We start from the raw sequence: 20,805 nt of genomic DNA on the forward strand, positions 1-20,805 counted from the left end.
ACCACTAACCCAGGAACCTATCCTTGCAACAAAGCCCGTTGCCAACTCTGTCCAAGTATCTATTCAGGGGACACCAATATAGGGCCTAATCACATCAGCCACACTACATCTTACTAAATGCAGACAAGTAGCATAGTAATTAATATTTGTATATTGTGTTTTCTATTTGTTATCCACCTCTCTAGCATCACATATTGTTCAGTTAGCTCTTCCATTCAAGTGTGATGTACCTTTATCTGTAATTTACCAGCACATGTACATTCTAAGCAATTTAAGTGTGAGTATTTGCTAGAACTGAGCTCACCAGTGCTATTTTAACCAGCCACATTAATTTGCTTACACATTAAAAGTTCATTTGGAGAACTTTCTTCACAGTCTCCATATATTTGTCATCAGGAACAGGTTTCCTCTGGCTGCCAGGCTCCAGAAATTTCTTAACTGTGGGGATGTTGCTTATTCTTGCTTTAAAAGCCTAAAAACAGGAAACATCACAAGAATATTTAAAGGCCAGAACGTGAGAGAAAAAAATTACAACAATTTGTGTAAAAGCAGAGGACCTGAAGGCAGTGTTTGGTTGCCATTTAACCATAAGAATGCCAAAGTTTAAGGTAGGTGGGTGAGGTAGTATCTTTTACTGGACCAACTTCTGTTGGTGAGAGACAATCTTTCGAGTCACACTGAGTTCTTCTTCAGGTCTGGAAAAGGTATGTAGTTTTCAACAGCTAGTTCAGGATTCCCAACACATTGATGTGTGTCTCTTTGTCACCTTGTGTGGCTCTGTAGTTCACCAACTGAGAAACCTAGAGGCCCCTCTAGGAAGGCTTTCCACAAAAGCCATCTGTGACGTTCCCCTCTGGTGTTATCTGGACCGATGATCTGCTAGGTCACTCCAATCCTTGACTCTGGGAGCCAGCCATACCTTGCTCTGCTGTGAGAACCCCCACTCATCGGCTGTTCATGCACAGCCTCTGGCATGTAAGCTGCTCCTTGGACTGTGCAACCGAATGACACTAGTCAATATCCCCGGTCCCAGACACAACCCTAGGAACCTCCGTCTTGCAGTGTCCAGTTATACCCACTGGATGCTTCAAGCTTATATGAGTTTTGTCAATTTAACAAAGAAATTGATATGTACCAGGCTTGTTATCCCAAGGGGAGTCTCTGATACACTTCAAACCAAACGCACTGCTTCAGGTAGAATAAACAAACTACAAAGATAAATTTTAAGTGATTATAAGTCAAAGCATAATAAGTCAGATTTGGTTAAAAGAAATAAAAGCAAAACGCATTCTAAGCTGATCTTAACACTTTCAGTGCCCTTACAAACTTAGATGCTTCTCACCCTTCAGCCTGGCTCTCCCCTTTGATCATCACTTCAGTCGCTTGGTGTTGTGTCTGTAGATGTAGGTGGAAGAGAGAAAGAGAGAGAGAGCGCATGCACGCGCATGGCAAATTCTCTCTTTTATCACGCCCTTTCTTCCCTCTTGGTTTTGCACCCCCCCAACCCTTCAGAGTCAGGTGAGCATTACCTCATTGCAGTTCCAAACTGACCAAAGGAAGGGGGGTGACTCATTGGAGAGTCTGACAGATTCTTTTGTTGATGCCTAGGCCAGCGTCCTTTGTTCCTGTAAGGCTGGGCTGCGTTTGTCCCATACATGCCCTGATGAGGTGTGTACTGCCTCTCAGGTTTTGGAGTGTTTTTGCCTGGGCTTATTTTTAAGCCATGAGGATACATTTTCAGCCTCATAACTACATACATGAAATGATAACCTTACTATAACAATACTGTAACAACCATGCTCAGTGCATCATGAGCCTTCCAAAGACACCCAACATGACAAATTTTGCATTGGATACCATGCAATCATTTTATAAAGAAGAACTTGGGGGTGTAGGGTGTTCCCCCAAGATACAGAGCATCACATCATCCCAGGAAAGGGTATTCTCACCTTGAAATGTATAAAGAATTTGTGTTTGCATGATGAACCTGAATTCTGTATTGTTTAGGCAAGTGAGGGAAATGCTGTCCAGAAGACAGCGCCAAATATCTTGTGGCTTACTGTAAATGCATGGCCTCCTCTCAGGAGCCCCTTTGTGATAGCCCTTTCACGTCCCCAATAACTCCATGCAGCTTGTCCTCTAGTCCATCAACAGTTTATTGATAAAACGTAGTGCAAATAGTTCATAACAGAATCCCCAAAACACAGTCAGTATCACCCAGTTCTTGTTCTGACCATACCCCAATGCAGGGATGGGCAAACTTTTTGGCCAGAGGGCCACATCAGGGTGCGAAACTGTATGGAAAGCTGGGTAGGGAAGGCTGTACCTCCCCGAACAGCCTGGCCCCTATCTGCCCCCTCCCACTTCCCGCCCCCGACTGCCCCCCTCAGAACTCCTGACCCATCCAACCCCCCTTGCTCTTTGTCTCCTGACTGTCCCCTCCCAGGATCCCTGCCCCAACTGCCCCCCGGGACCCCATCCCCTATCTAACCCCCCCGTTCCCCGTCCCCTGCCCCCTCAGAACCTCTGCCCTATCTAACTGTCCCGTGTTTCCTGTCCCTACCGCCACCCCTGAACCTCCACCCCATCCAACTGCCCTCTACTCCCTGTCCCCTGATTGCCCCCCGGGACCTCCTGCCCCTTATCCAATCCCACGGCCCCGGCCCCCTTACCATGCTGCTCAGAGCAGCATGTCTGGGAGCCGCGCCCCTCACCCAGAGCTAGACATGCTGCCACTCTGCTCTGCACCGCGTGGTGCGCTGAAGCTGGGGGGAAGAGGTGACAGCAGGGGAGGGGTTGGGGACTAGCCTCCCTGGCTGGGAGCTCAGGGGTTGGACAGGACAGTCCCGTGGGCAGGTATGGCCCACGGGCCATAGTTTGCCCACCTCTGCCCCAATGTCTTCTATCACAGGTAGGCTCCTCAGTCCTTGTCCATCCTTCTGCCAGGACCACCAACCCAGCCCTTCCTTCTGGGGTACAACCCCACCCTTCCGAATGAAGGCTCCCCCAGCCTTTTGGTTGGGAGCATCCATCACTCTCCCTGGCCTTCTCACTGTTCCTCAGGATCCAGTTCTCCATCTCCAGGAGATGTCAGTGGGTAAGCCCCTCTGCTGCTCCCACTTCTTTCAGCTCTGTGTCTCTGCTTGTGGACACCAGCCAGAAAATGCCTCTTTCTGCTCTCCTGACTTCAACTGTCTCCCAGGAACCACCTTCTGTCATAGATTCATAGATACTAAGGTCAGAAGGGACCATTCTGATCATCTAGTCTGACCTCCTGCACAGTGCAGGCCACAGAATCTCACCCACCCACTCCTATGAAAAACCTCACCCATGTCTGAGCTATTGAAGTCCTTAAATCATGGTTCAAAGACTTCAAGGAGCAGAGAAACCTCCCTCAAGTCAACCATGCCCCATGCTACAGAGGAAGGCGAAAAACCTCCAGGGCCTCTCCAATCTGCCCTGGAGGAAAATTCCTTCCCGACCCCAAATATGGCAATCAGCTAAACCCTGAGCATATGGGCAAGATTCACCAGCCATATACTACAGAAAATTCTTTCCTGGGTAATTCAGATCCCATCCATCTAATATCCCATCTCAGGGAATTTGGCCTATTTACCCTGAATATTTAAAGATCAATTACTTACCAAAATCCCATTATCCCATCATACAATCTCCTCCATAAACTTATCAAGTAGAATCTTAAAACCAGATAGATCTTTTGCCCCCACTGCTTCCCTTGGAAGGCTATTCCAAAACCTCACTCCTCTGATGGTTAAAAACCTTCGTCTGATTTCAAGTCTAAACTTCCTGGTGGCCAGTTTATACCCATTTGTTCTTGTGTCCACATTGGTGCTGAGCTGAAATAATTCCTCTCCCTCTCCTGTATTTATCCCTCTGATATATTTATAGAGAGCAATCATATCTCCCCTCAACCTTCTTTTAGTTAGGCTAAACAAGCCAAGCTCCTTAACTCTCCTTTCATAAGACAAGTTTTCCATTCCTTGGATCATCCTAGTAGCCCTTCTCTGTACCTGCTCCAGTTTGAATTCATTTTTTTTAAACATGGGAGACCAGAATTGCACACAGTATTCTAGGTGAGGTCTCACCAGTGCCTTGTATAACGGTACTAAAACCTCCTTATCCCTACTGGAAATGCCTCTCCTGATGCATCCCAAAACCGCATTAGCTTTTTTCACAGCTCATAGTCATCCTATGATCAACCAATACTCCAAGGTCATTCTCCTCTTCCGTTACTTCTAATTGATGCGTCCCCAATTTATAACTAAAATTCTTGTTATTAATCCCTAAATGCATAACCTTACACTTCTCACTATTAAATTTCATCCTATTACTATTACTCCAGTTTACAAGCTCATCCAGATCCTCCTGTATAATATCCCGATCCTTCTCCGAATTGGCAATACCTCCCAGCTTTGTATCATCTGCAAACTTTATTAGCACACTCCCACTTTTTGTGCCAAGGTCAGTAATAAAAAGATTAAATAAGATTGGTCCCAAAACCGATCCCTGAGGAACTCCACTGATAACCTCCCTCCAACCTGACAGTTCGCCTTTCAGTAGGACCCGTTGCAGTCTCCCCTTTAACCAATTCCTTATCCACCTTTTGATGTTCATATTGATCCCCATCTTATCCAATTTAACTAATAATTCCCCATGAGGAACGGTATCAAATGCCTTACTGAAATCTAGGTAAATTAGATCCACTGCATTTCCTTTATCTAAAAAATCTGTTACCTTTTCAAAAAAGGAGATTAGGTTGGTTTGGCACGATCTACCTTTTGTAAAACCATGTTGTATTTTGTCCCATTTACCATTGACTTCAATGTCCTTAACTAATTTCTCCTTCAAAATTTTTTCCAGGACCTTGCATACTACAGATGTCAAACTAACTGGCCTGTAGTTACCCACGTTTTTTTCCTTTCTTAAAAATAGGAACTATATTAGCAATTCTCCAATCATTCGGTACTACTCCTGAGTTTACAGATTCATTAAAAATTCTTGCTAATGGGCTTGCAATTTCAGGTGCCAATTCCTTTAATATTCTTGGATGAAGATTATCTGGGCCCCCCGATTTAGTCCCATTAAGCTGTTTCAGTTTCGCTTCTACCTCAGATATGGTAATATCTACCTCCATATCCTCATTCCCATTTGTCATACTACCATTATCCCAAGATCCTTTTTAGCCGTATTAAAGACTGAGGCAAAGCATTTGTTTAGATATTGGGCCATGCCTAGATTATCTTTAACCTCCACTCCATCCTCAGTGTTAAGCAGCCCCACTTCTTCTTTCTTAGTTTTCTTCTTATTTATATGGCTATAGAACCTTTTACTATTGGTTTTAATTCCCTTTGCAAGGTCCAACTCTACTTGACTTTTAGCCTGTCTCACTTTATCCCTACATGCTCTGACCTCAATTAGGTAGCTTTCCTTGCTGATCCCTCCCATCTTCCACTCCCTGTATGCTTTCTGCTTCTTCTTAATCACCTCTCTAAGATGCTTGCTCATCCAGCTTGGTCTACAACTCCTTCCTATGAATTTTTTCCCCTTTCTTGGGATACAGGCTTCCGATAGCTTCTGCAGTTTTGATTTAAAGTAATCCCAGGCCTCCTCTACCTTTAGATCCATAAATTCTTCAGTCCAATCCACTTCCCTAACTAATTTCCTTAATTTTTGAAAGTCAGCCCTTTTGAAATCAAAAACCTTAGTTGCAGATTTATTTTTCTTAATCCTTCCATTTAGTTTGAACTGAATTAGCTCATGATCACTTGAGCCAAGATTGTCCCCTACAACCATTTCTTCTATGAGGTCCTCGCTACTCACCAAAATTAAATCTAAAATGGCATCCCCTCTAGTCGGTTCAGCAACTACTTGATGAAGGAATCCATCAGCTATTGCATCTAGGAAAATCTGAGCCCTATTATTATTACTAGCACTGGTCCTCCAGTCTATATCTGGGAAGTTAAAGTTTCCCATGATCACGCAGTTTCCATTAGTATTTACTTTATTAAAGACATTAAAAAGGGCTTTATCCATATCCAGATTAGAATTGGAGGTCTATAGCACACCCCAAGCACTATCGTAGGAGAGGCTTTACTAGTTTTCTTCCCCAATGTAATTTTTGCCCACACGGACTGTCCCAGATATAGACTGGAGGACCTCACTATAATACAATTGTTCTTTCTAAACATTATAGACAGATGTGTAAAGTACTGCTCATCCTGTTCCTTCATCTGATTTTGGGTCTAACAGACCCCCACTAGTATCTTGTCTTGTGATTTACTAGTTACAACATTGATCAAAAAAGCGGGTCCTGTTCTTCTGCTTCCTGTTGTGCCCACTCTACGATCCTGCATTGCATCATTACAGAACTCTCAAGGGTAACATGAATGAGCAAATGCGTTTTGCCACAAGTATAATTATTTTCCTGCAGGAAAAGCTGCTTCTCCAATTTAAGAAGGGAATTTAGTGTTTATAAAGAGGCTGTTGGATTCATGCGATGGCCCTGACACTGCTGCTCCTCTTGCCCGCATTGCATGAGCTCATTTAGGAATCTTAGTAATAGTGGGCTTTTTAAAACAACACTACATTGATGTCAATCAAAGTTTTGCTGCTGACTTCAACTGGAGTTGGAGCAATTTCTTAGTTTGTAGTAGACTGCAGTACCTAGCCAGATTTGATTTAGTGTAGCAATTTTCAGATATCCCCCTTTATTCAGTTTTCTGATCGGAGATATCTGGACATTGACTCAAAACATAATACCAAGAGGATTGAACAATTGAAGATGACCTGGTGAGATGGCCTCCTTGGATCCATTCAGCCTGTCTCACTAGAAATTAGAGGCTCATCACACAAGACTATGACTCAATTATGCTAACTCTAATCCCACCCTCTTTTCTAAAGAGACAGTCTCTTGAAAAGCTCTCTCAAAAGGACCCAATTCATTCATTAGGAGACATTTTTAGATATCAGTGCAAACTTTAGCCTCTGTCAGCTTCACAACTGGGGTCCTATTTCAGTTAAAAAATTATGACTATCTAAAGCAGATTACTCTGGAACAATCACTGGTAGCTCTTTTACACCTTCCCCACATATATTCTAAGGCAGTTCAAAAACTTTCAGCCACATGTCATAAGTAATTAGCTTGGCTACCATACAAATGTGAATCAAATCATCTGGAAATGGCTTAAAATGTAAAGGCTGTGGCTCGAGTTAAACCTAGAGATAATTAACAAGGAGGTATTCTGCTAGAAGAAAGATGCTCAGGGAAGCCAAGTTATAGGAAGTTGTGTCTTACATAATATCCCCTGGTTCATGTATGTAGTAAGACAACTAGTGAGTTGTGATTACTGCTCCTGCCCGCACCCTATTTATCACCTTGCCTTCCTGAACCTCCACCGTGGCCCATGTATATGTGTCTCTCCCAGCTGCAGTTTCTAGTCTTTTAGGTTAAGCTCTTTGGGGTAAGTATGGTAATTTCCTATTTTTGTACAATGCCCACAAAAATGGGGTCCTGAACTAATTGGCTTCTAGGTATTACAGCTATATAAGTGTTTAACAATAACGCTACTTCCAACTTTCAGTTTGCCTTAAAGGATGGAGTATAAGAGACAGGCATGCAAAGCCTGAATATCCAGAGTTCCAAGACCGCAGAGAAACAGATCACAATAAGACTGGTAGACACATAGGATGTAATTAGACTGGATGTAATTTCAAATTAATCCAAACATTGACCAGCAGAGATTAAACACCCTTCCCCACAGCTACTGAAGGAATACTTGAAAATGTACTCTTTATAATGCTGCTATGTAATGTGATGCTACTTGAAGGCAACATCACACTATGAAAAGTCTGATTTTGCAGCAACAGGAATAAAATTGAAGTTCTGGTCACCAAACCATTTTTCTTTGCAAAAGACTTGGATTTTAACCCCATCACCTGCCAACTTCTGTAGTGGCTGCCTAGCCAGACTGATTAAAATCAGAGCAGAGCAACTTACTGGCTCAGATCTCAGTTAGATATAAATCATTAGAATACAACGAATTAATGGGCCAGAATCTGATCTCAGTTACACCAGTGTAACTCCACCGAGGCATCAATATCTGTTTGCTAGATAAGCTTTAGTTAATCAGTTGGTTACTACAGAAGACTGAGTAAGAATAGCGTTGTTACAGTACATTGCTCTCTCCTTCAGATCCTTTCCATAGAGGTTGCATTTTGCTGCTATATAGCTGAGAATTGCTCTGGTCTGCAACATCTTCATCCCATCAATTTCCACCAAGGGTACTTGTTGAAAGAGCACTTGGTATAGGGGTTTTGCACCAAAAGTCATGGGGAGCAGGGGAGGAAGAAGAGGGTCAGTGCTAAATGTCATTCTTATAGTGGTCTATTCTCAGTGCACAGTATGTACTGTAACTAACGTACAGGATCTCCTCCACACACGATATATAAATGTTATAGTCATCCTACATCAAATACCTCTGCAGTGAATTTCGTAGCATGGGTTTCTCCACACCAAACAATCTTTGTTGCTGGTCCAGGGGAGTGTGGAGCCGGTGCTTGGGGTGGAGCAGCACACGGAGTCCCATGGCCCCTCGCCTAGAAGCTGGACCCGCTGCTGGCCGCTTCCGGGACACAGCGCGGTGTCGGAAAAGGGAGCCTTAGCTGGGCAGCACTGCCGATGGGACTTTTAAAGTCCTGGTTGGCGGTGCTGACCAGAGCAAGGTGACCCAGCGCTTTACATGCCGCGACCCAGGAGTGGGTCGCAACCCATGGTTTGAAAAACACTGCTCTAGGCTACGTATGCACCCTCATGACAAGCACATACTCATCATGTCCAGATATGCCCCAACCATGGCTTCCCCTCTTGCTGGAAAATGTGAAACACATACTAAAAAGATGACCATTAAAAACAAGAAAGAATAAAGGTGCCTCACCCCAGGGACACAGGAGTGTCTCAGGGTGCAGCCTGAATGGGGGCTCTCTAGGCCCTTAACTAGTGGGAAACAAATGAAGAAATAAATGAGCACTGATCAAACTCTAAAAAAATCAGTTGGGAAAATAGGTTAAATGTTCTAGATGTTTCTAAGCTAATAACCACTAAAAATCATATCTGAATCAAAGAGGAGGCAAGATGGTAATCTGAAATATGGGATTCCATTAGTTATGTACCAGAACTGCATGGTAGCAGACAATGAATACTATACACCATTAAAAAAATGAAAGCCTGGGAATCCATTTTCTAATGCTCTAGAACAGGGGTGGGCAAACTTTTTGGCCTGAGGGCCACATCTGGGAATAGAAACTGTATAGCAGGCCTGAATGCTCACAAAATTGGGGTTGGACTGCGGGAGGGGGTGCGGGCTCTGGTTGTGGGTGCGAGCTCTGCGATGGGGCCAGAAATGAGGAGTTCATAGTGCAGGAGGGGGCTCCGGGCTGGGGCTCCAGCTGGTGGACTCTGAGTTGGGGCTGGGGATGAGGAGTTTGGAGTGTAGGAGGGTGCTCCGGGCTGGGATCAAGGTACTTGGGGGGCAGATCAGGGCTGGGGCAGGAGGTTGGCCCTGTCTGCAGGTACCACCCCTGCAGCTCCCACTGGCTGCGGTTCCCAGCCAATGGGAGCTGTGGGAGTGATGCTTGGGGTGGGGGCAGCATGCAGAGTGGAGTTCCCTGGCTGCCCCTATGTGTAGGAGCCGAAGGGGGTCCATGCCACTGCTTCTAGGAGCCACATGGAGCAGCACCTGACCCTGCTCCCCGGCTGGAGCGCCAGAGTGGGGCAAGCCCCAGACCCCACTCCCCAGTGAGAGCTCAAGGGCCGGATGCGGTCCGCCAGCTGTAGTTTGCCCACCCCTGCTCTAGAACATCCCTTTCTAGCCCTGGTGATTCAAGATTTGCTGGAACTTTAAATGATTTCTTGGATCAGCAGTCTGTCATACTGGTTAAGACTTAATATAGAAGAAGATTTCTGACTTGTGTAAGTTTGGATCCATGAATAGGATCTCATTTCTTTCTCTGAATAGCTCTTATAGCAGCATATAACCATTCAAACTTTGTAAATTGCTGAGCTAGACTGTGCTGCCAGGAGAATGACTCTTTTTTTAAAATTATGTGCTTAATAGACTAGTATTTGGATCTCAGTAGGAGCTGAATTCCATGCTGCAGCCATAAGCCAAGAGAGTGTAGCGTTCCAGCTCCACTAGTAAGTCATCTAAATAACTGCTCTCACCAACAGAAGTTGGGCCAGCAAAGGATATCACCCATCCTGACTCTCTATTACCCTGGAACCAACATGGCTACATCAACAGTGCATATAACTGTATAATGGGAAATCTCTGCTGGTGTGGCGAATGCTTCCACTGTACAGAGGTTTCTGAACCACAGGTGCAGTGATCTGGGAAAGTGTATGCTTGCATATGAATAATAGACTACAGTTTTCAATGTTGCAGTGACCCTCATGAGTAGGGAAAAAAGTGGCCTTTGAACAGCATTGAAGATGTCTTGTGCAATACTACAGCTAACTGCTTGTTAGTTAATGGGCATAAAAACAAAAGACAAATGCCAGACTCCAGCTGGTTACTGATGACCCAGAAATAAAAATGACTGAAGCTAGCCAGCTGCAGCAAACAGTCAGGGGTATGCTCCTATTCTCTTAGTCAGTGAAAACAAACATTGCCCGATAATATTTGCAACCCTAATATTGCAGCTTTCATCCACCAAATGCATCCGATGAAGTGAGCTGTAGCTCACGAAAGCTTATGCTCAAATAAATTTGTTAGTCTCTAAGGTGCCACAAGTACTCCTTTTCTTTTTGCTGATACAGACTAACATGGCTGCTACTCTGAAACCTGTTATTCCACCCAGTAAGCTTTCCTGTGGATGCCTCAGCAAGAAAGGGCAATGCAATGGCTCACCTGTGAGTCAAAGCATATAAGGACATATGATATGCTCATGTGACCCTGGACTCCATCTTGGGCCAGAAATTTTCCACAAACAAAGGCTGTGAGCTTTGAGACGGTAAATTTTCAGGCACCATTGTGTAGGCCAAAAGCCTAATGGGAAGAAGTTGTCTCAAGTAAAATTGTACTCCACTTTGCTAGCTTTAAATTAGTACAACAGACATGGCATATTGCCTTATCCCCTTTTAAAAGATTCTGTGAGCTTCTTATAAGCATAACAATGGCAAAGGATATAAAAGACCACTGAGATACTTCATTTTGCCTCTTTCCTGCCCTGATTCTCAGGTCTGTGGATTTACATCAAAAAGGAACATTTTGAACTATGGACTTTGGAAGTTACCAGAGAGAATTTATAATCTGGAAGTCTATTTCATCACTGCTACAAACCTGATATGAGGACTTTGCAATGATTTGTTTTTATATGATCTAATAACCATTATTAACTCATTCTTTTATTTTATTATTAAACCTTAAGTTATTAAAGGATTGGCATCAGTGTGATTATTGGGTAAGATTGAGGTTATATATTGGCCTGGCTAAGTGGCTGATCTCTTGAGATTAGAAGGACCTCTTCGATTAAATTAGGTTTCAGTACCCACTCATCAGAGAGTCTATATCTGGGTAGTGAGCTAAGAGCTGGAATGTCTAAGGAAATTGCTTTTTTGTCTTCTTAACAGGGGTGCTTGAACAATTTGTATAGTGGGGTGCTGAGAGCCACTGAATCAAAATGTAAACCCTGTACATAATGGAAACTACTTCAAACTGGGGGGGGGAGAGGAGGGGTGCAGCAGCAGCACCCCCAACACTCCTAGTTCCAGCATTTATGCTTGTTAACCAGTGTGGTGAGACAGATGTTCACTTTTGTTACTGGTATAATCTAATGATAGAATAATCACCCGTTTAGGGTGAGTCTCCCCTATTTCTCAGCAGTTTGTCCTGAATTTGGCACTCTCAGCTGCGACGCACTGAGGCAAAGCGACCCCCCCCTCCAGGAATGCAGTTCTCAGGTGGATGGAAACAGCACATCCCAAGGAGGCTGCTACAGACAGCTAGCGGGATTTAAATAAGGAACGCCAGCTGTACATAAGATTGCCAGCGGTTAGGGCAGGTGGTCCCTACGCACGGATGGCCAGCAGCAGGACCATTCAGCGCTGAGCAGAGCTCTATCCTGCCGTCTGTTCCCTGCTAGGTGGCTTTCTAGCTCAGGACATCGAACAGGTAGTTTCCCTTGTACAGGAGCCCACAGGGCCAGCTCCAGGCACCAGCTTTCCGAGGGTCAGTATTATATGGGGATTCACAGAGCCCCAAAAAGAAAAGGAGGACTTGTGGCACCTGAGAGACTAACAAATTTATTAGAGCCTAAGCTTTCGGGAGCTACAGCTCACTTCATCGGATGCATCTGGTGGAAAGTAACAGCTGTTGGGCCTTTTCTTGAAAACGTTGGAGATGTTCTGGGGGGGGCGGGGGGAGTCACACCCGCGTTGCTCTGTGCCTTCTCCCCCCCTCCCCTCGTTGTCTCATAAAACAAGGATAAACCTACACTTTACACCCCCCCCCCCAATAGTTCCTGCAGCCTCAAAGCTACAGGCGGAGCCTGATTTGCTTTTATATGGAGAAAGGCACGTTCCCCCCCCCCGCCCCCCCACCAAACTGCATTTAAACACCCCCTCCCCCCCCCCGACACGGACAGTTGCATTAATCCAACCCCGACTAAAACGAAAGGGATTCGCAACACAACCCTTTTACATCACAGCCCCGGGGCAGCTCTTTCTGGCCGGGCGGGAAAAGGGCAAAGACATTACGGCGATGCCGCCGTCCGGGCCCTTACTCCCGCCCCGACCCAAGCCCAGCCCCCCACGAGCTACAGCGGGTTACACACCAAAGCAGGACGAGCCCCGGCCCCGCAGCAGGAAGCGTAGCACCGCGCGCCGCCCAGCCCCCGCCCGCCTCGCGCCACCAGTGGGCGGGGGCAAGCGGGGAGAACCGCCCGCAGAGCGGCTGGTAATTTGCAAGTGCTGCAGAGGCTTTTGGGAGAGAAATGTAGCGCCCAACATTTGGGGCTCTCTTTGGGGGAGGATCGCTTTTCGCTAGCCCTGGTGGCTATTACAGGCGAAGGTCCACTAGCTGAAGTTAACTGGGCCCCCTAGCGCCAGCTAGCCAGTCACCCTAAGGGGAAAATCATCCAAACGATCAAGCTTTATATAGCGGGCTGGCCCCTAGCTTGCTTTGGATGTGAGGGCGATCTGGCTGCGACATCTGTCACCCCATTGATCGCCAGGGTTGATTCGGCTGATCTGGCTGGCTAGGCGGGTGTCCCCTTCCTCCCTCACCGCTCCATGTGCGTCCCTCCCGAAGCTGCGCGCTCGGTCGAAGAGGACGACCTCCCAGATAGAGGAGTACCGTTCTTCGGTCAAGGGTTTACGGTAGCTGCGCTCCCCTGCTAGAACCTCCAAACAAGCTCAAGGTCCATTTGTAGGAGAACGTAGGGTAGTCAAGCTTCCAAGACTCCAGACACATCCAAGTGAGGCGCTGCATGTGGCAGTCTGCCTTTCTTTTTTAAGTCTCCTTTCCAAATGGGAAAAATATAAGATTGGAAAATTCAAAGATGCTTTGCTCAGGATGGGCTTTTAGTTGTAGCCCGGTGCTGATGCTATAGGCACTGCAAAAAAGCAAGTCATTGTAAAAAGAAAAGGAGGACGTGTGGCACCTAAGAGACTAACAAATTTATTTGAGCATAAGCTTTCGTGAGCTACGGCTCGGATGCGCTCTGAAACCAGTCTTATTGTAGGTTTCAGAGTAGCAGCCGTGTTAGTCTGTATTCGCAAAAAGAAAAGGAGTACTTGTGGCACCCTAGAGACTAACAAATTTATTAGCGCATAAGCTTTCGTGAGCTACAGCTCACTTCATCGGATGCATTTGGTGGAAAAAACAGAGGAGAGATTTATATACACACAGAGAACATGAAACAATGGGTTTATCATACACACTGTAAGGAGAGTGATCACTTAAATCTTATTAAGTCTTACTGTAGTAACTTTGCACAGGCAGAAATTGTGATTTGCCCCAAATCACACAAAAAAGGATGAGGTACTGCCGTAATAGAAATACAAATTTCAGAGTTAGTCTGTATGAGCAAAAAGAACGAGGAGTACGTGTGGCACCTTAGAGACTAACAAATGTAGTTGAGCATAAGCTTTCGTGGGCTAAAACCCTCTTCATCAGATGCATGCAGTGGAAAATACAGTAGGAAGATATATATAATGCACACACACACACACACACACACACACCATGAAAAAATGGGTGTTGCCATACTAACTGTAACAAGAGTAATCAGTTAAGGTGGGCTATTATCAGCAGGAGAAAAAAAATTTTGTAGTAATAATCAGAATGGCCCATTTCCAACAGTTGACAAGAAAGTAACAGTGTGTGTGTGTGGGGGGGGGGGAATCCTAAGGGAAAAAGTTTTACTTTGTGTAATGACTCATCTACCCCCAGTCTTTATTCAAGCCTAATTTAATGGTGTCCACTTTGCAAATTAATTCCAAGTCAGAAACAATACAGCACAGAAAAAATATTGAAAGTCTGCTACGTTTGCCTTGCAGTTCTATAGATGGCTGTTTAAAATGCATATGAAGATAGGTGTTGTTAAAGATACATGGGCAACTTTAGGTGTCACTTCCTGGCTTGAGTGTTTAATCAGGACACATGAACGCGCTGCTGCTGTATTTTTTTCCTAGATGGAACAGTAATAATCTCTATTAGTAAAATATTTCTAGGATGTTTTATTTCACTATACTGCAAAACAAGTTTTTGCATTATTAAAAATATTTTACATTAGGCAATTTTAGATGTAAACATTAAAAACAAAAGAAAGGGGTAGGGGGAAACCATTCAGACAGCTCTAGGTGTCCTAAAAAGTAACCAAACTTGCCTTAACAATGACCACCAGCAGCAGTAAATACTCAACATTAACATTAATTGAGTGGATGAGCAACTCAAAACCAGAAAAGCCCTTTTTCCTCTCCCCCAGGAACAAGCCTTTCAACCTTCCTCACAATCTCTCTCAACTACGTGGCTTTGGCAGCATACTTAGAAGGAAATTAGATTCAGACTGTGAACCAAAAGGGTGGAAGGAGGTGGGAAACAAGCTCCAGCACCCGGTGGTTCTTAGAGTATCCCCCATTAGCAGTCTCCTTTGCTTTTATAAGGCAGATCCACTTGGAGCATCTCCTTTGACCACAGCTGTGGCAGCGTGTCACAGGAAGAGAGGTGAGCTGTAGGCAGGCCTCGGGTCATTTAGAGCTTTATAAGGCATGATGAACATCTTAGAAACTCTATGTAGGCAGGCGCACTGGTACCATATACTACCAACAGTATATCTCACTGAATAACGATTCTGCACCAGCTTCAGTCTTTGAATAGTTTTAAGGCAGTCTCATGCTACATGCTCAAGGAAGCCATGGGGTGGGAGAGCAAGCTCACCCCACACACAAGCCACAGCAGTGGCTCCTGAGCCCACTTCCATACTCTGGGCATTACTGCTAGGTGATTGGGGTTGCAGAGCCACTCAGGTTTGGCTCAGCCATCAAGCTCTAACTCTCCAACACCTTTAGTGGCTTTAATGGAGAGGATCCCAGTGTTTAACTGTAAGGGACAGAAGCTTACAAAATGTCACATACTTGGATGAAGATCATAACCCGGAACTTGCAGACAAAAAGATCTTTGGTAGAAGCAAAATTTTTAATGAAAAATTCAAAAGGGATTAAATACAAGGGTTATTATTTAAGAATATAATTAACTATCCCTAGATATTAGCATCTGAATGAAAAACAACACTTAAGTCAACATCTCTTCAAGAGTAACTTTATTCTGGGCAGGAGGCTCTTTACACAGAAGGAATTAAACAGTTTAAACATCCACCCCCAATAACACACACACTGAAAAAAAACAAATAGAAAATCTTCTGGGTTTTCATTTCTTTCAATAAATATGTTTCTCCCCATCTTAGGGTACGTACTTTCGCTAAAGCATTTTTAATGAATCTGTAAGCAGTGTTGGGAGCGTTTCTGTACTAATTTCATTTTATTTCTCTGCACATAACTTAAGAAAAATCAAGATAATACAGATTAATATGCCAACCCAAGGTCTGACTCCTTCATGTTAAGGTCATCATTACGTATTACACATGAGTATGAGTATGAGAAACTGTAAAAGGTAAAATCATTCTAAAAATCAAAATCATATACTTAGCATAAAAATGCTGCAGAACCTGCTAAGAGATAGGTAATATTTTGCATGTGATATGTTTTCCTACAAATATATTGCTTTTGGTCAGGTTTTCAATGCAATATACATTCTCTACTTTTTCCCATCTAAACGGCACAAATCAAAGAAAACATTAAAAAAATAAAAATGATATAGCCCAACCCTGCAGTCCTTATTCAAGCAAAACTCTCAATGAGCTCAGTGTGAGTTTGCAGGATTGTGCACACAATACACTTGCTACTGAGTGAATCTATGCATTAAATCTGTTTAATTTAAAACTTGAGTAGACAATTTTTGAATGTGAGCTGTTTAGGTTTGACAAATAGAGGCCCCACATTTGAATGCAGATCCTTATTCCTGCACCGAGTAACCTTATGACCCTTCTTGTGGATCCCTTTGCAGGACTAGCCATGATTCTGAACCCCTTACTCAGGCAAATTACTTGCTTGCCTGAGTAAGGGTTGCAGGATTGGGCTTTAAGTACTCTATTCTGACAATGATGGGCATTATGACCATTTATGAGAATTAGGGGCATATGGTCACAGCAGAATAGACTATTTATAAACACCTAGCTAGATATTTGTATAGGTCCAAACATCTCCCTTGTTAGTGTCAGTTCATTAATTACAAATAAATTAAAACGATTTCTAAATATAAATGCAGATTTTGATTTCCAGACAGGAAACAGTCAGTTCTTATTCTATATGGTTTTAAGAAATGTAAATACACAATTCTTTCCTTTTCCACTTGGCAAACACTCCTCCCACCCCACCCCACCCCTTCCCCCTGTACATGCAGCTTGTGCTGCATAATTCAAAATGGCTCTGTTTTACTTCCTTGTGTGTACACCAACATCACAGCTCTGTTAGCAAGTACCTATAGGTTTGAAATGAGTGTTTGCTAGTTAACTGGTAACAAAGCCTGGGTGGTGAGGATTAGAGAGCCATGATGCGATTCTGTGAGGATCCTATGTACATATTAATTTTTAAATAATGCATAAACCATTTTGCTCCTTCATTGCATTGTGTGGGGAGCAGCATATGGTGCCCACCTGTTATCACAGTGCATAGAACAAAGGCACTGGCCACTATCCATCACGCTCTCTCCTACAGCTGAGCCAGCAGCTGCTCACCCTCTCTCTACATGAGCAAATCATAATTGGTGCTCTGCTGATTTCAGAATGGGACTGGCAGAGAAATTGCCCTAGGACATACTCTCTGCCCAAAATGAAGTGTTTTTTGTAGGGAAGTCCAGCAGAAATTAGTCCACAGAATTACCTTCCAATCCAGCTTCTGCCCTTTGGAAAAGGAGGCAGTGGGCAGGTAGATTGGGGAAACCCAAGAGCAATGTAGCCCCTAGGCTAGCTCAGGGGAAGAGAGTCTTGGAAAGAGTGCAAAGAAAGAGGCATTCTGCACAGATACGCCGGGCTTGGGCCCAGGCCTGCTTGTGGATTATCAGGCTCCATATGAATACGAGGCCATTCCCAAGCCTTTATCCTCGAGAGATCAGGGAGGGTTTTCTGTGCGGTGAAATACACAGGATTATTCTCTTTCCTTTTTGCACATTTTTTCTAGAAAGGGGTGGTAGCCTTTTCCAGTGCACTTTGATAAGCTAAACTTTTAGAATGGAGAGGGCAATCCCCACTCAGTTTTGTGCCTGCACTATTTGGCTGCTTTCCTCTGTCAGTAACCCTTGTAACTTCTCTACCATGTTACTTTTTCCTGCACAAGTCAAATACTGGTCTCAATGAAATCAACTGAGATTTTTCCCATGGACATCACGGGGACCAGAATTTGATCCAAAATGCTTACTATAACAAAATAGCCAATAAGACTATGTTTATGGAAACTGATCTATATTTAATAATATGGGAAGGTAAGCTAAATCAGCACTGTAACTGTTGATTGAAGTTTACTTGTTTATGAAAACTGCATCTGGATACACTAAGGGAATCAGGCTGGAAAACAAAGCCATGGAAATTACGTCAGCCACATATATAGTTTCTTAAACTTCACTGCTGGTGCATCACTAATACTATGTTACTCTGCCTGTGAGCCAGCTTTGAGGCTCTATTGACTATGACAAATATTTCTCCAGCTTCTACTTGCCCTACAAAAACAGGGTCTGACTTTGCTCCGTGGAAGTCTTTAGGAATGTTATAATTGACTAATAGGAGCAGCCCCCAATGCAGTATGTTTTATTTTCACTCTGAAAGACAACAACAACAGTTAAGTCTGAAGCGGCACTTCAGGACAGATGAGCAAAACCCACAGAATACTTACTGAACAGAGATAGCATTAGAAACAGGCTGAATGTAGTCAAACTAGCAGCCTAATCCTGCTGGCCTCATTCAGGCCAAACTCCCAGTGTAGTTAGCAGGGATTTGGCCTCGGGATTACAGGATCAGCCCCAGAACTGTAAAACTGACAGGCAGCACAGAGAGCATGAAGACAAATTTACAAACACCAGCCAAAGCTAAAAAACACCCTTCAATAAATCTGCGATTGACTTAGGGCCCAATCCACCTGCCATTGACCTCAAGGAAAGCAAGTTCAGACCCTTGGTCTTTCATGTTAAGTCAGCCCAAAGCAGGTGAAAGGCTGACAATTGCATCCAGCTCATGCACCATGGTGCTGAAATAAGGCTGGGTTATTCAGTTTGATTGACTGCCTTGCCTCATACGTCCCATTCAGAACATCAAACTCCATCACAAAACAATATTTGGCAAATGCCCCTTTCTCACAATTGTATCTCCTTTGCAATACTGCCTCAGTCTGCTACATTTTATTTACTTGTATAAAATATTTGGACCTGACAAAGGAAATATTACATTTTTATCAAGTTCATTACAAAGTTTATCGTATAAAACGCCCAAAACCTCAAGCCATATATACAAAATGTATTGGTTTTAAGAAAATAATTGAACCTGATCATATAACAAAACAATTTTATACAAAAAAAGGTATAAGATTGCATTCAAATCAATACAAATAAAACTAAAAAAAAGTAGTCTTGAAATGTCTTGCTCAAAGAAGATAAGGTTTCTTTCAAAATCACAGGCTTACAAAGTCATGGCAAATGGTATAGCACTGGTCAACATTTCATGAGAAATGTGCAGTGCTTCAACAGAAAGTGCTTTCTGCAAGTCACCGGTGAGCTCCGTACTTTGAAGACCAGTCAGTGCGTCCATGGATTGGCTGAATTGGCGGTGGACGCGGCATTAATGCTGGTGTGCTTTTTGAAGGTGTATTAAATGATGGCCGCCCAACATGAGGTCTGACAGACTTCAGAGAAGCGTAATCTATAAATGAGAAGAAGAAAAGCCATTAGATAAAGTTTCAATGACTGTATGACAGGGTGCTGGGCTGGAACCCCGGAGCCTGCCCTCTGTCACACCAGCCCCAATCCAGTTAAATTGGAGCTGGCTAGAGAAATGTGTGCCTGATTGGCAAAGGGGAAAACAGCTGCCAGCCTAATTAGCCGTGGCTATATACAGGCCCGGGGCGCTGGGAGACAGAGAGTGGAAGGACAGGGGTACCTCTTCCCTCCTGGCTGCAGAGACTGAGATGCCCTTAAGGCTGAAACCTGTAAGCTGTATGTAGTAAGAAGGTGGTGGGATTGCACCCTGTAAATAAACTGCACTGGTGATTGCTGAGCCAGAAGGTCTCAGAGTGGTTTTTGGAACACAGCAGAGGCAGGAACAAAGGAGGCCCTGCTAAACCCTGTTACAGATTGGTTCAGCTGGAGGAATTGCTCCTTTAAAAAAGCCACTGGATACAGGATCTGGATACTCTCTCTGTTAGATGATGCAACTTTAGAGCCAAGTTGTATTTAAAGAAATAAAATAAAAAAAAAATCAGGATCTGTGAAATAATAATATGGTGAGCCATATGCCAAGATCCCTCCTCAGGTCAGATTCTCTACTGTGCCCAATATCTGCTGGATGCAGCAAGAAATGGGGTGCAAAGGAACCAATTTGCAGCTTGCTGATTTTCGGGCCAGTTCTATGCTTGGCCCCAGCATACTTTAAAGCAGCCTCAAGGCTGCACTAAAATATCTTCACTAGATATCACCACAAAGGGCTACCTGCTAGCAGAGAATATCTGAAGCATAATAGCCCTTTGACTGGGGGCTGCAAGTGAGGGGTGGCATAGAAGTGGACTACTCGGGCTTTGTACCAGCAGTAGAGTCCCCCATGATGAGGAAATCCAAAGCTGAGGAGATGTGGTTATTTTCCAGCCCCTTTGCGTTGCGAAAAGGGGTACAGGAGGGATGGAGCAGAGTGTGAATCTGTGCCCCAGTGTTTACTCTGTCCTTACTCAAGCTACAAATAAACTCTGTTTTGTTTTGCTTTTATAATGAATAGACAATTTAGTGTGGGATTTTTGAGACTTGTGCTCCTAAATCACTAAGGTGCTTCTGAAAATCCCACTCTGATGAGGTGTTTACCCCCACGCTGGCAGAGAAGGGGTTAAAAGCAGCCTAAGGAGGCTGCGCAGGGACCAGCCAATAGTAGAGGGGCTGCAAGGAGCAGCCAATCTGGGCCCAGCAGCCCCATATTAAAAAA

The 20,805-nt window shown here is 44.1% G+C and overlaps 2 protein-coding genes across 7 annotated transcripts in view; both read right to left on the reverse strand.

The window, feature by feature from the left end:
• LOC122459212 (glutathione S-transferase 3-like) lies at window positions 1–8,970 on the reverse strand. Its single transcript, XM_043510214.1, has 2 exons — window positions 8,159–8,970; window positions 1–472 (listed from the first exon to the last, which is right to left on the reverse strand). Exons 1-2 carry the CDS (start codon window positions 8,390–8,392, stop codon window positions 344–346), a joined length of 363 nt encoding a protein of 120 aa, XP_043366149.1. The 5' UTR covers window positions 8,393–8,970; the 3' UTR covers window positions 1–343.
• Window positions 8,971–15,820: 6,850 nt separating this feature from the next.
• Window positions 15,821–20,805, reverse strand: part of CILK1 (ciliogenesis associated kinase 1) — a 51,364-nt gene continuing 46,379 nt past the window's right edge. For all 6 annotated transcript variants that reach the window (XM_043510366.1, XM_038393764.2, XM_043510368.1 and 3 more), the window contains one exon: window positions 15,821–19,539. In XM_043510366.1, coding sequence (XP_043366301.1) covers window positions 19,385–19,539 — 155 coding nt within the window. In that variant the 3' untranslated portion in view covers window positions 15,821–19,384. The remainder of the gene's footprint in view (window positions 19,540–20,805) is intronic.

Source organism: Dermochelys coriacea, chromosome 3 (assembly GCF_009764565.3).
Source record: "Dermochelys coriacea isolate rDerCor1 chromosome 3, rDerCor1.pri.v4, whole genome shotgun sequence".
Taxonomy (NCBI): Eukaryota; Metazoa; Chordata; order Testudines; family Dermochelyidae; genus Dermochelys; species Dermochelys coriacea.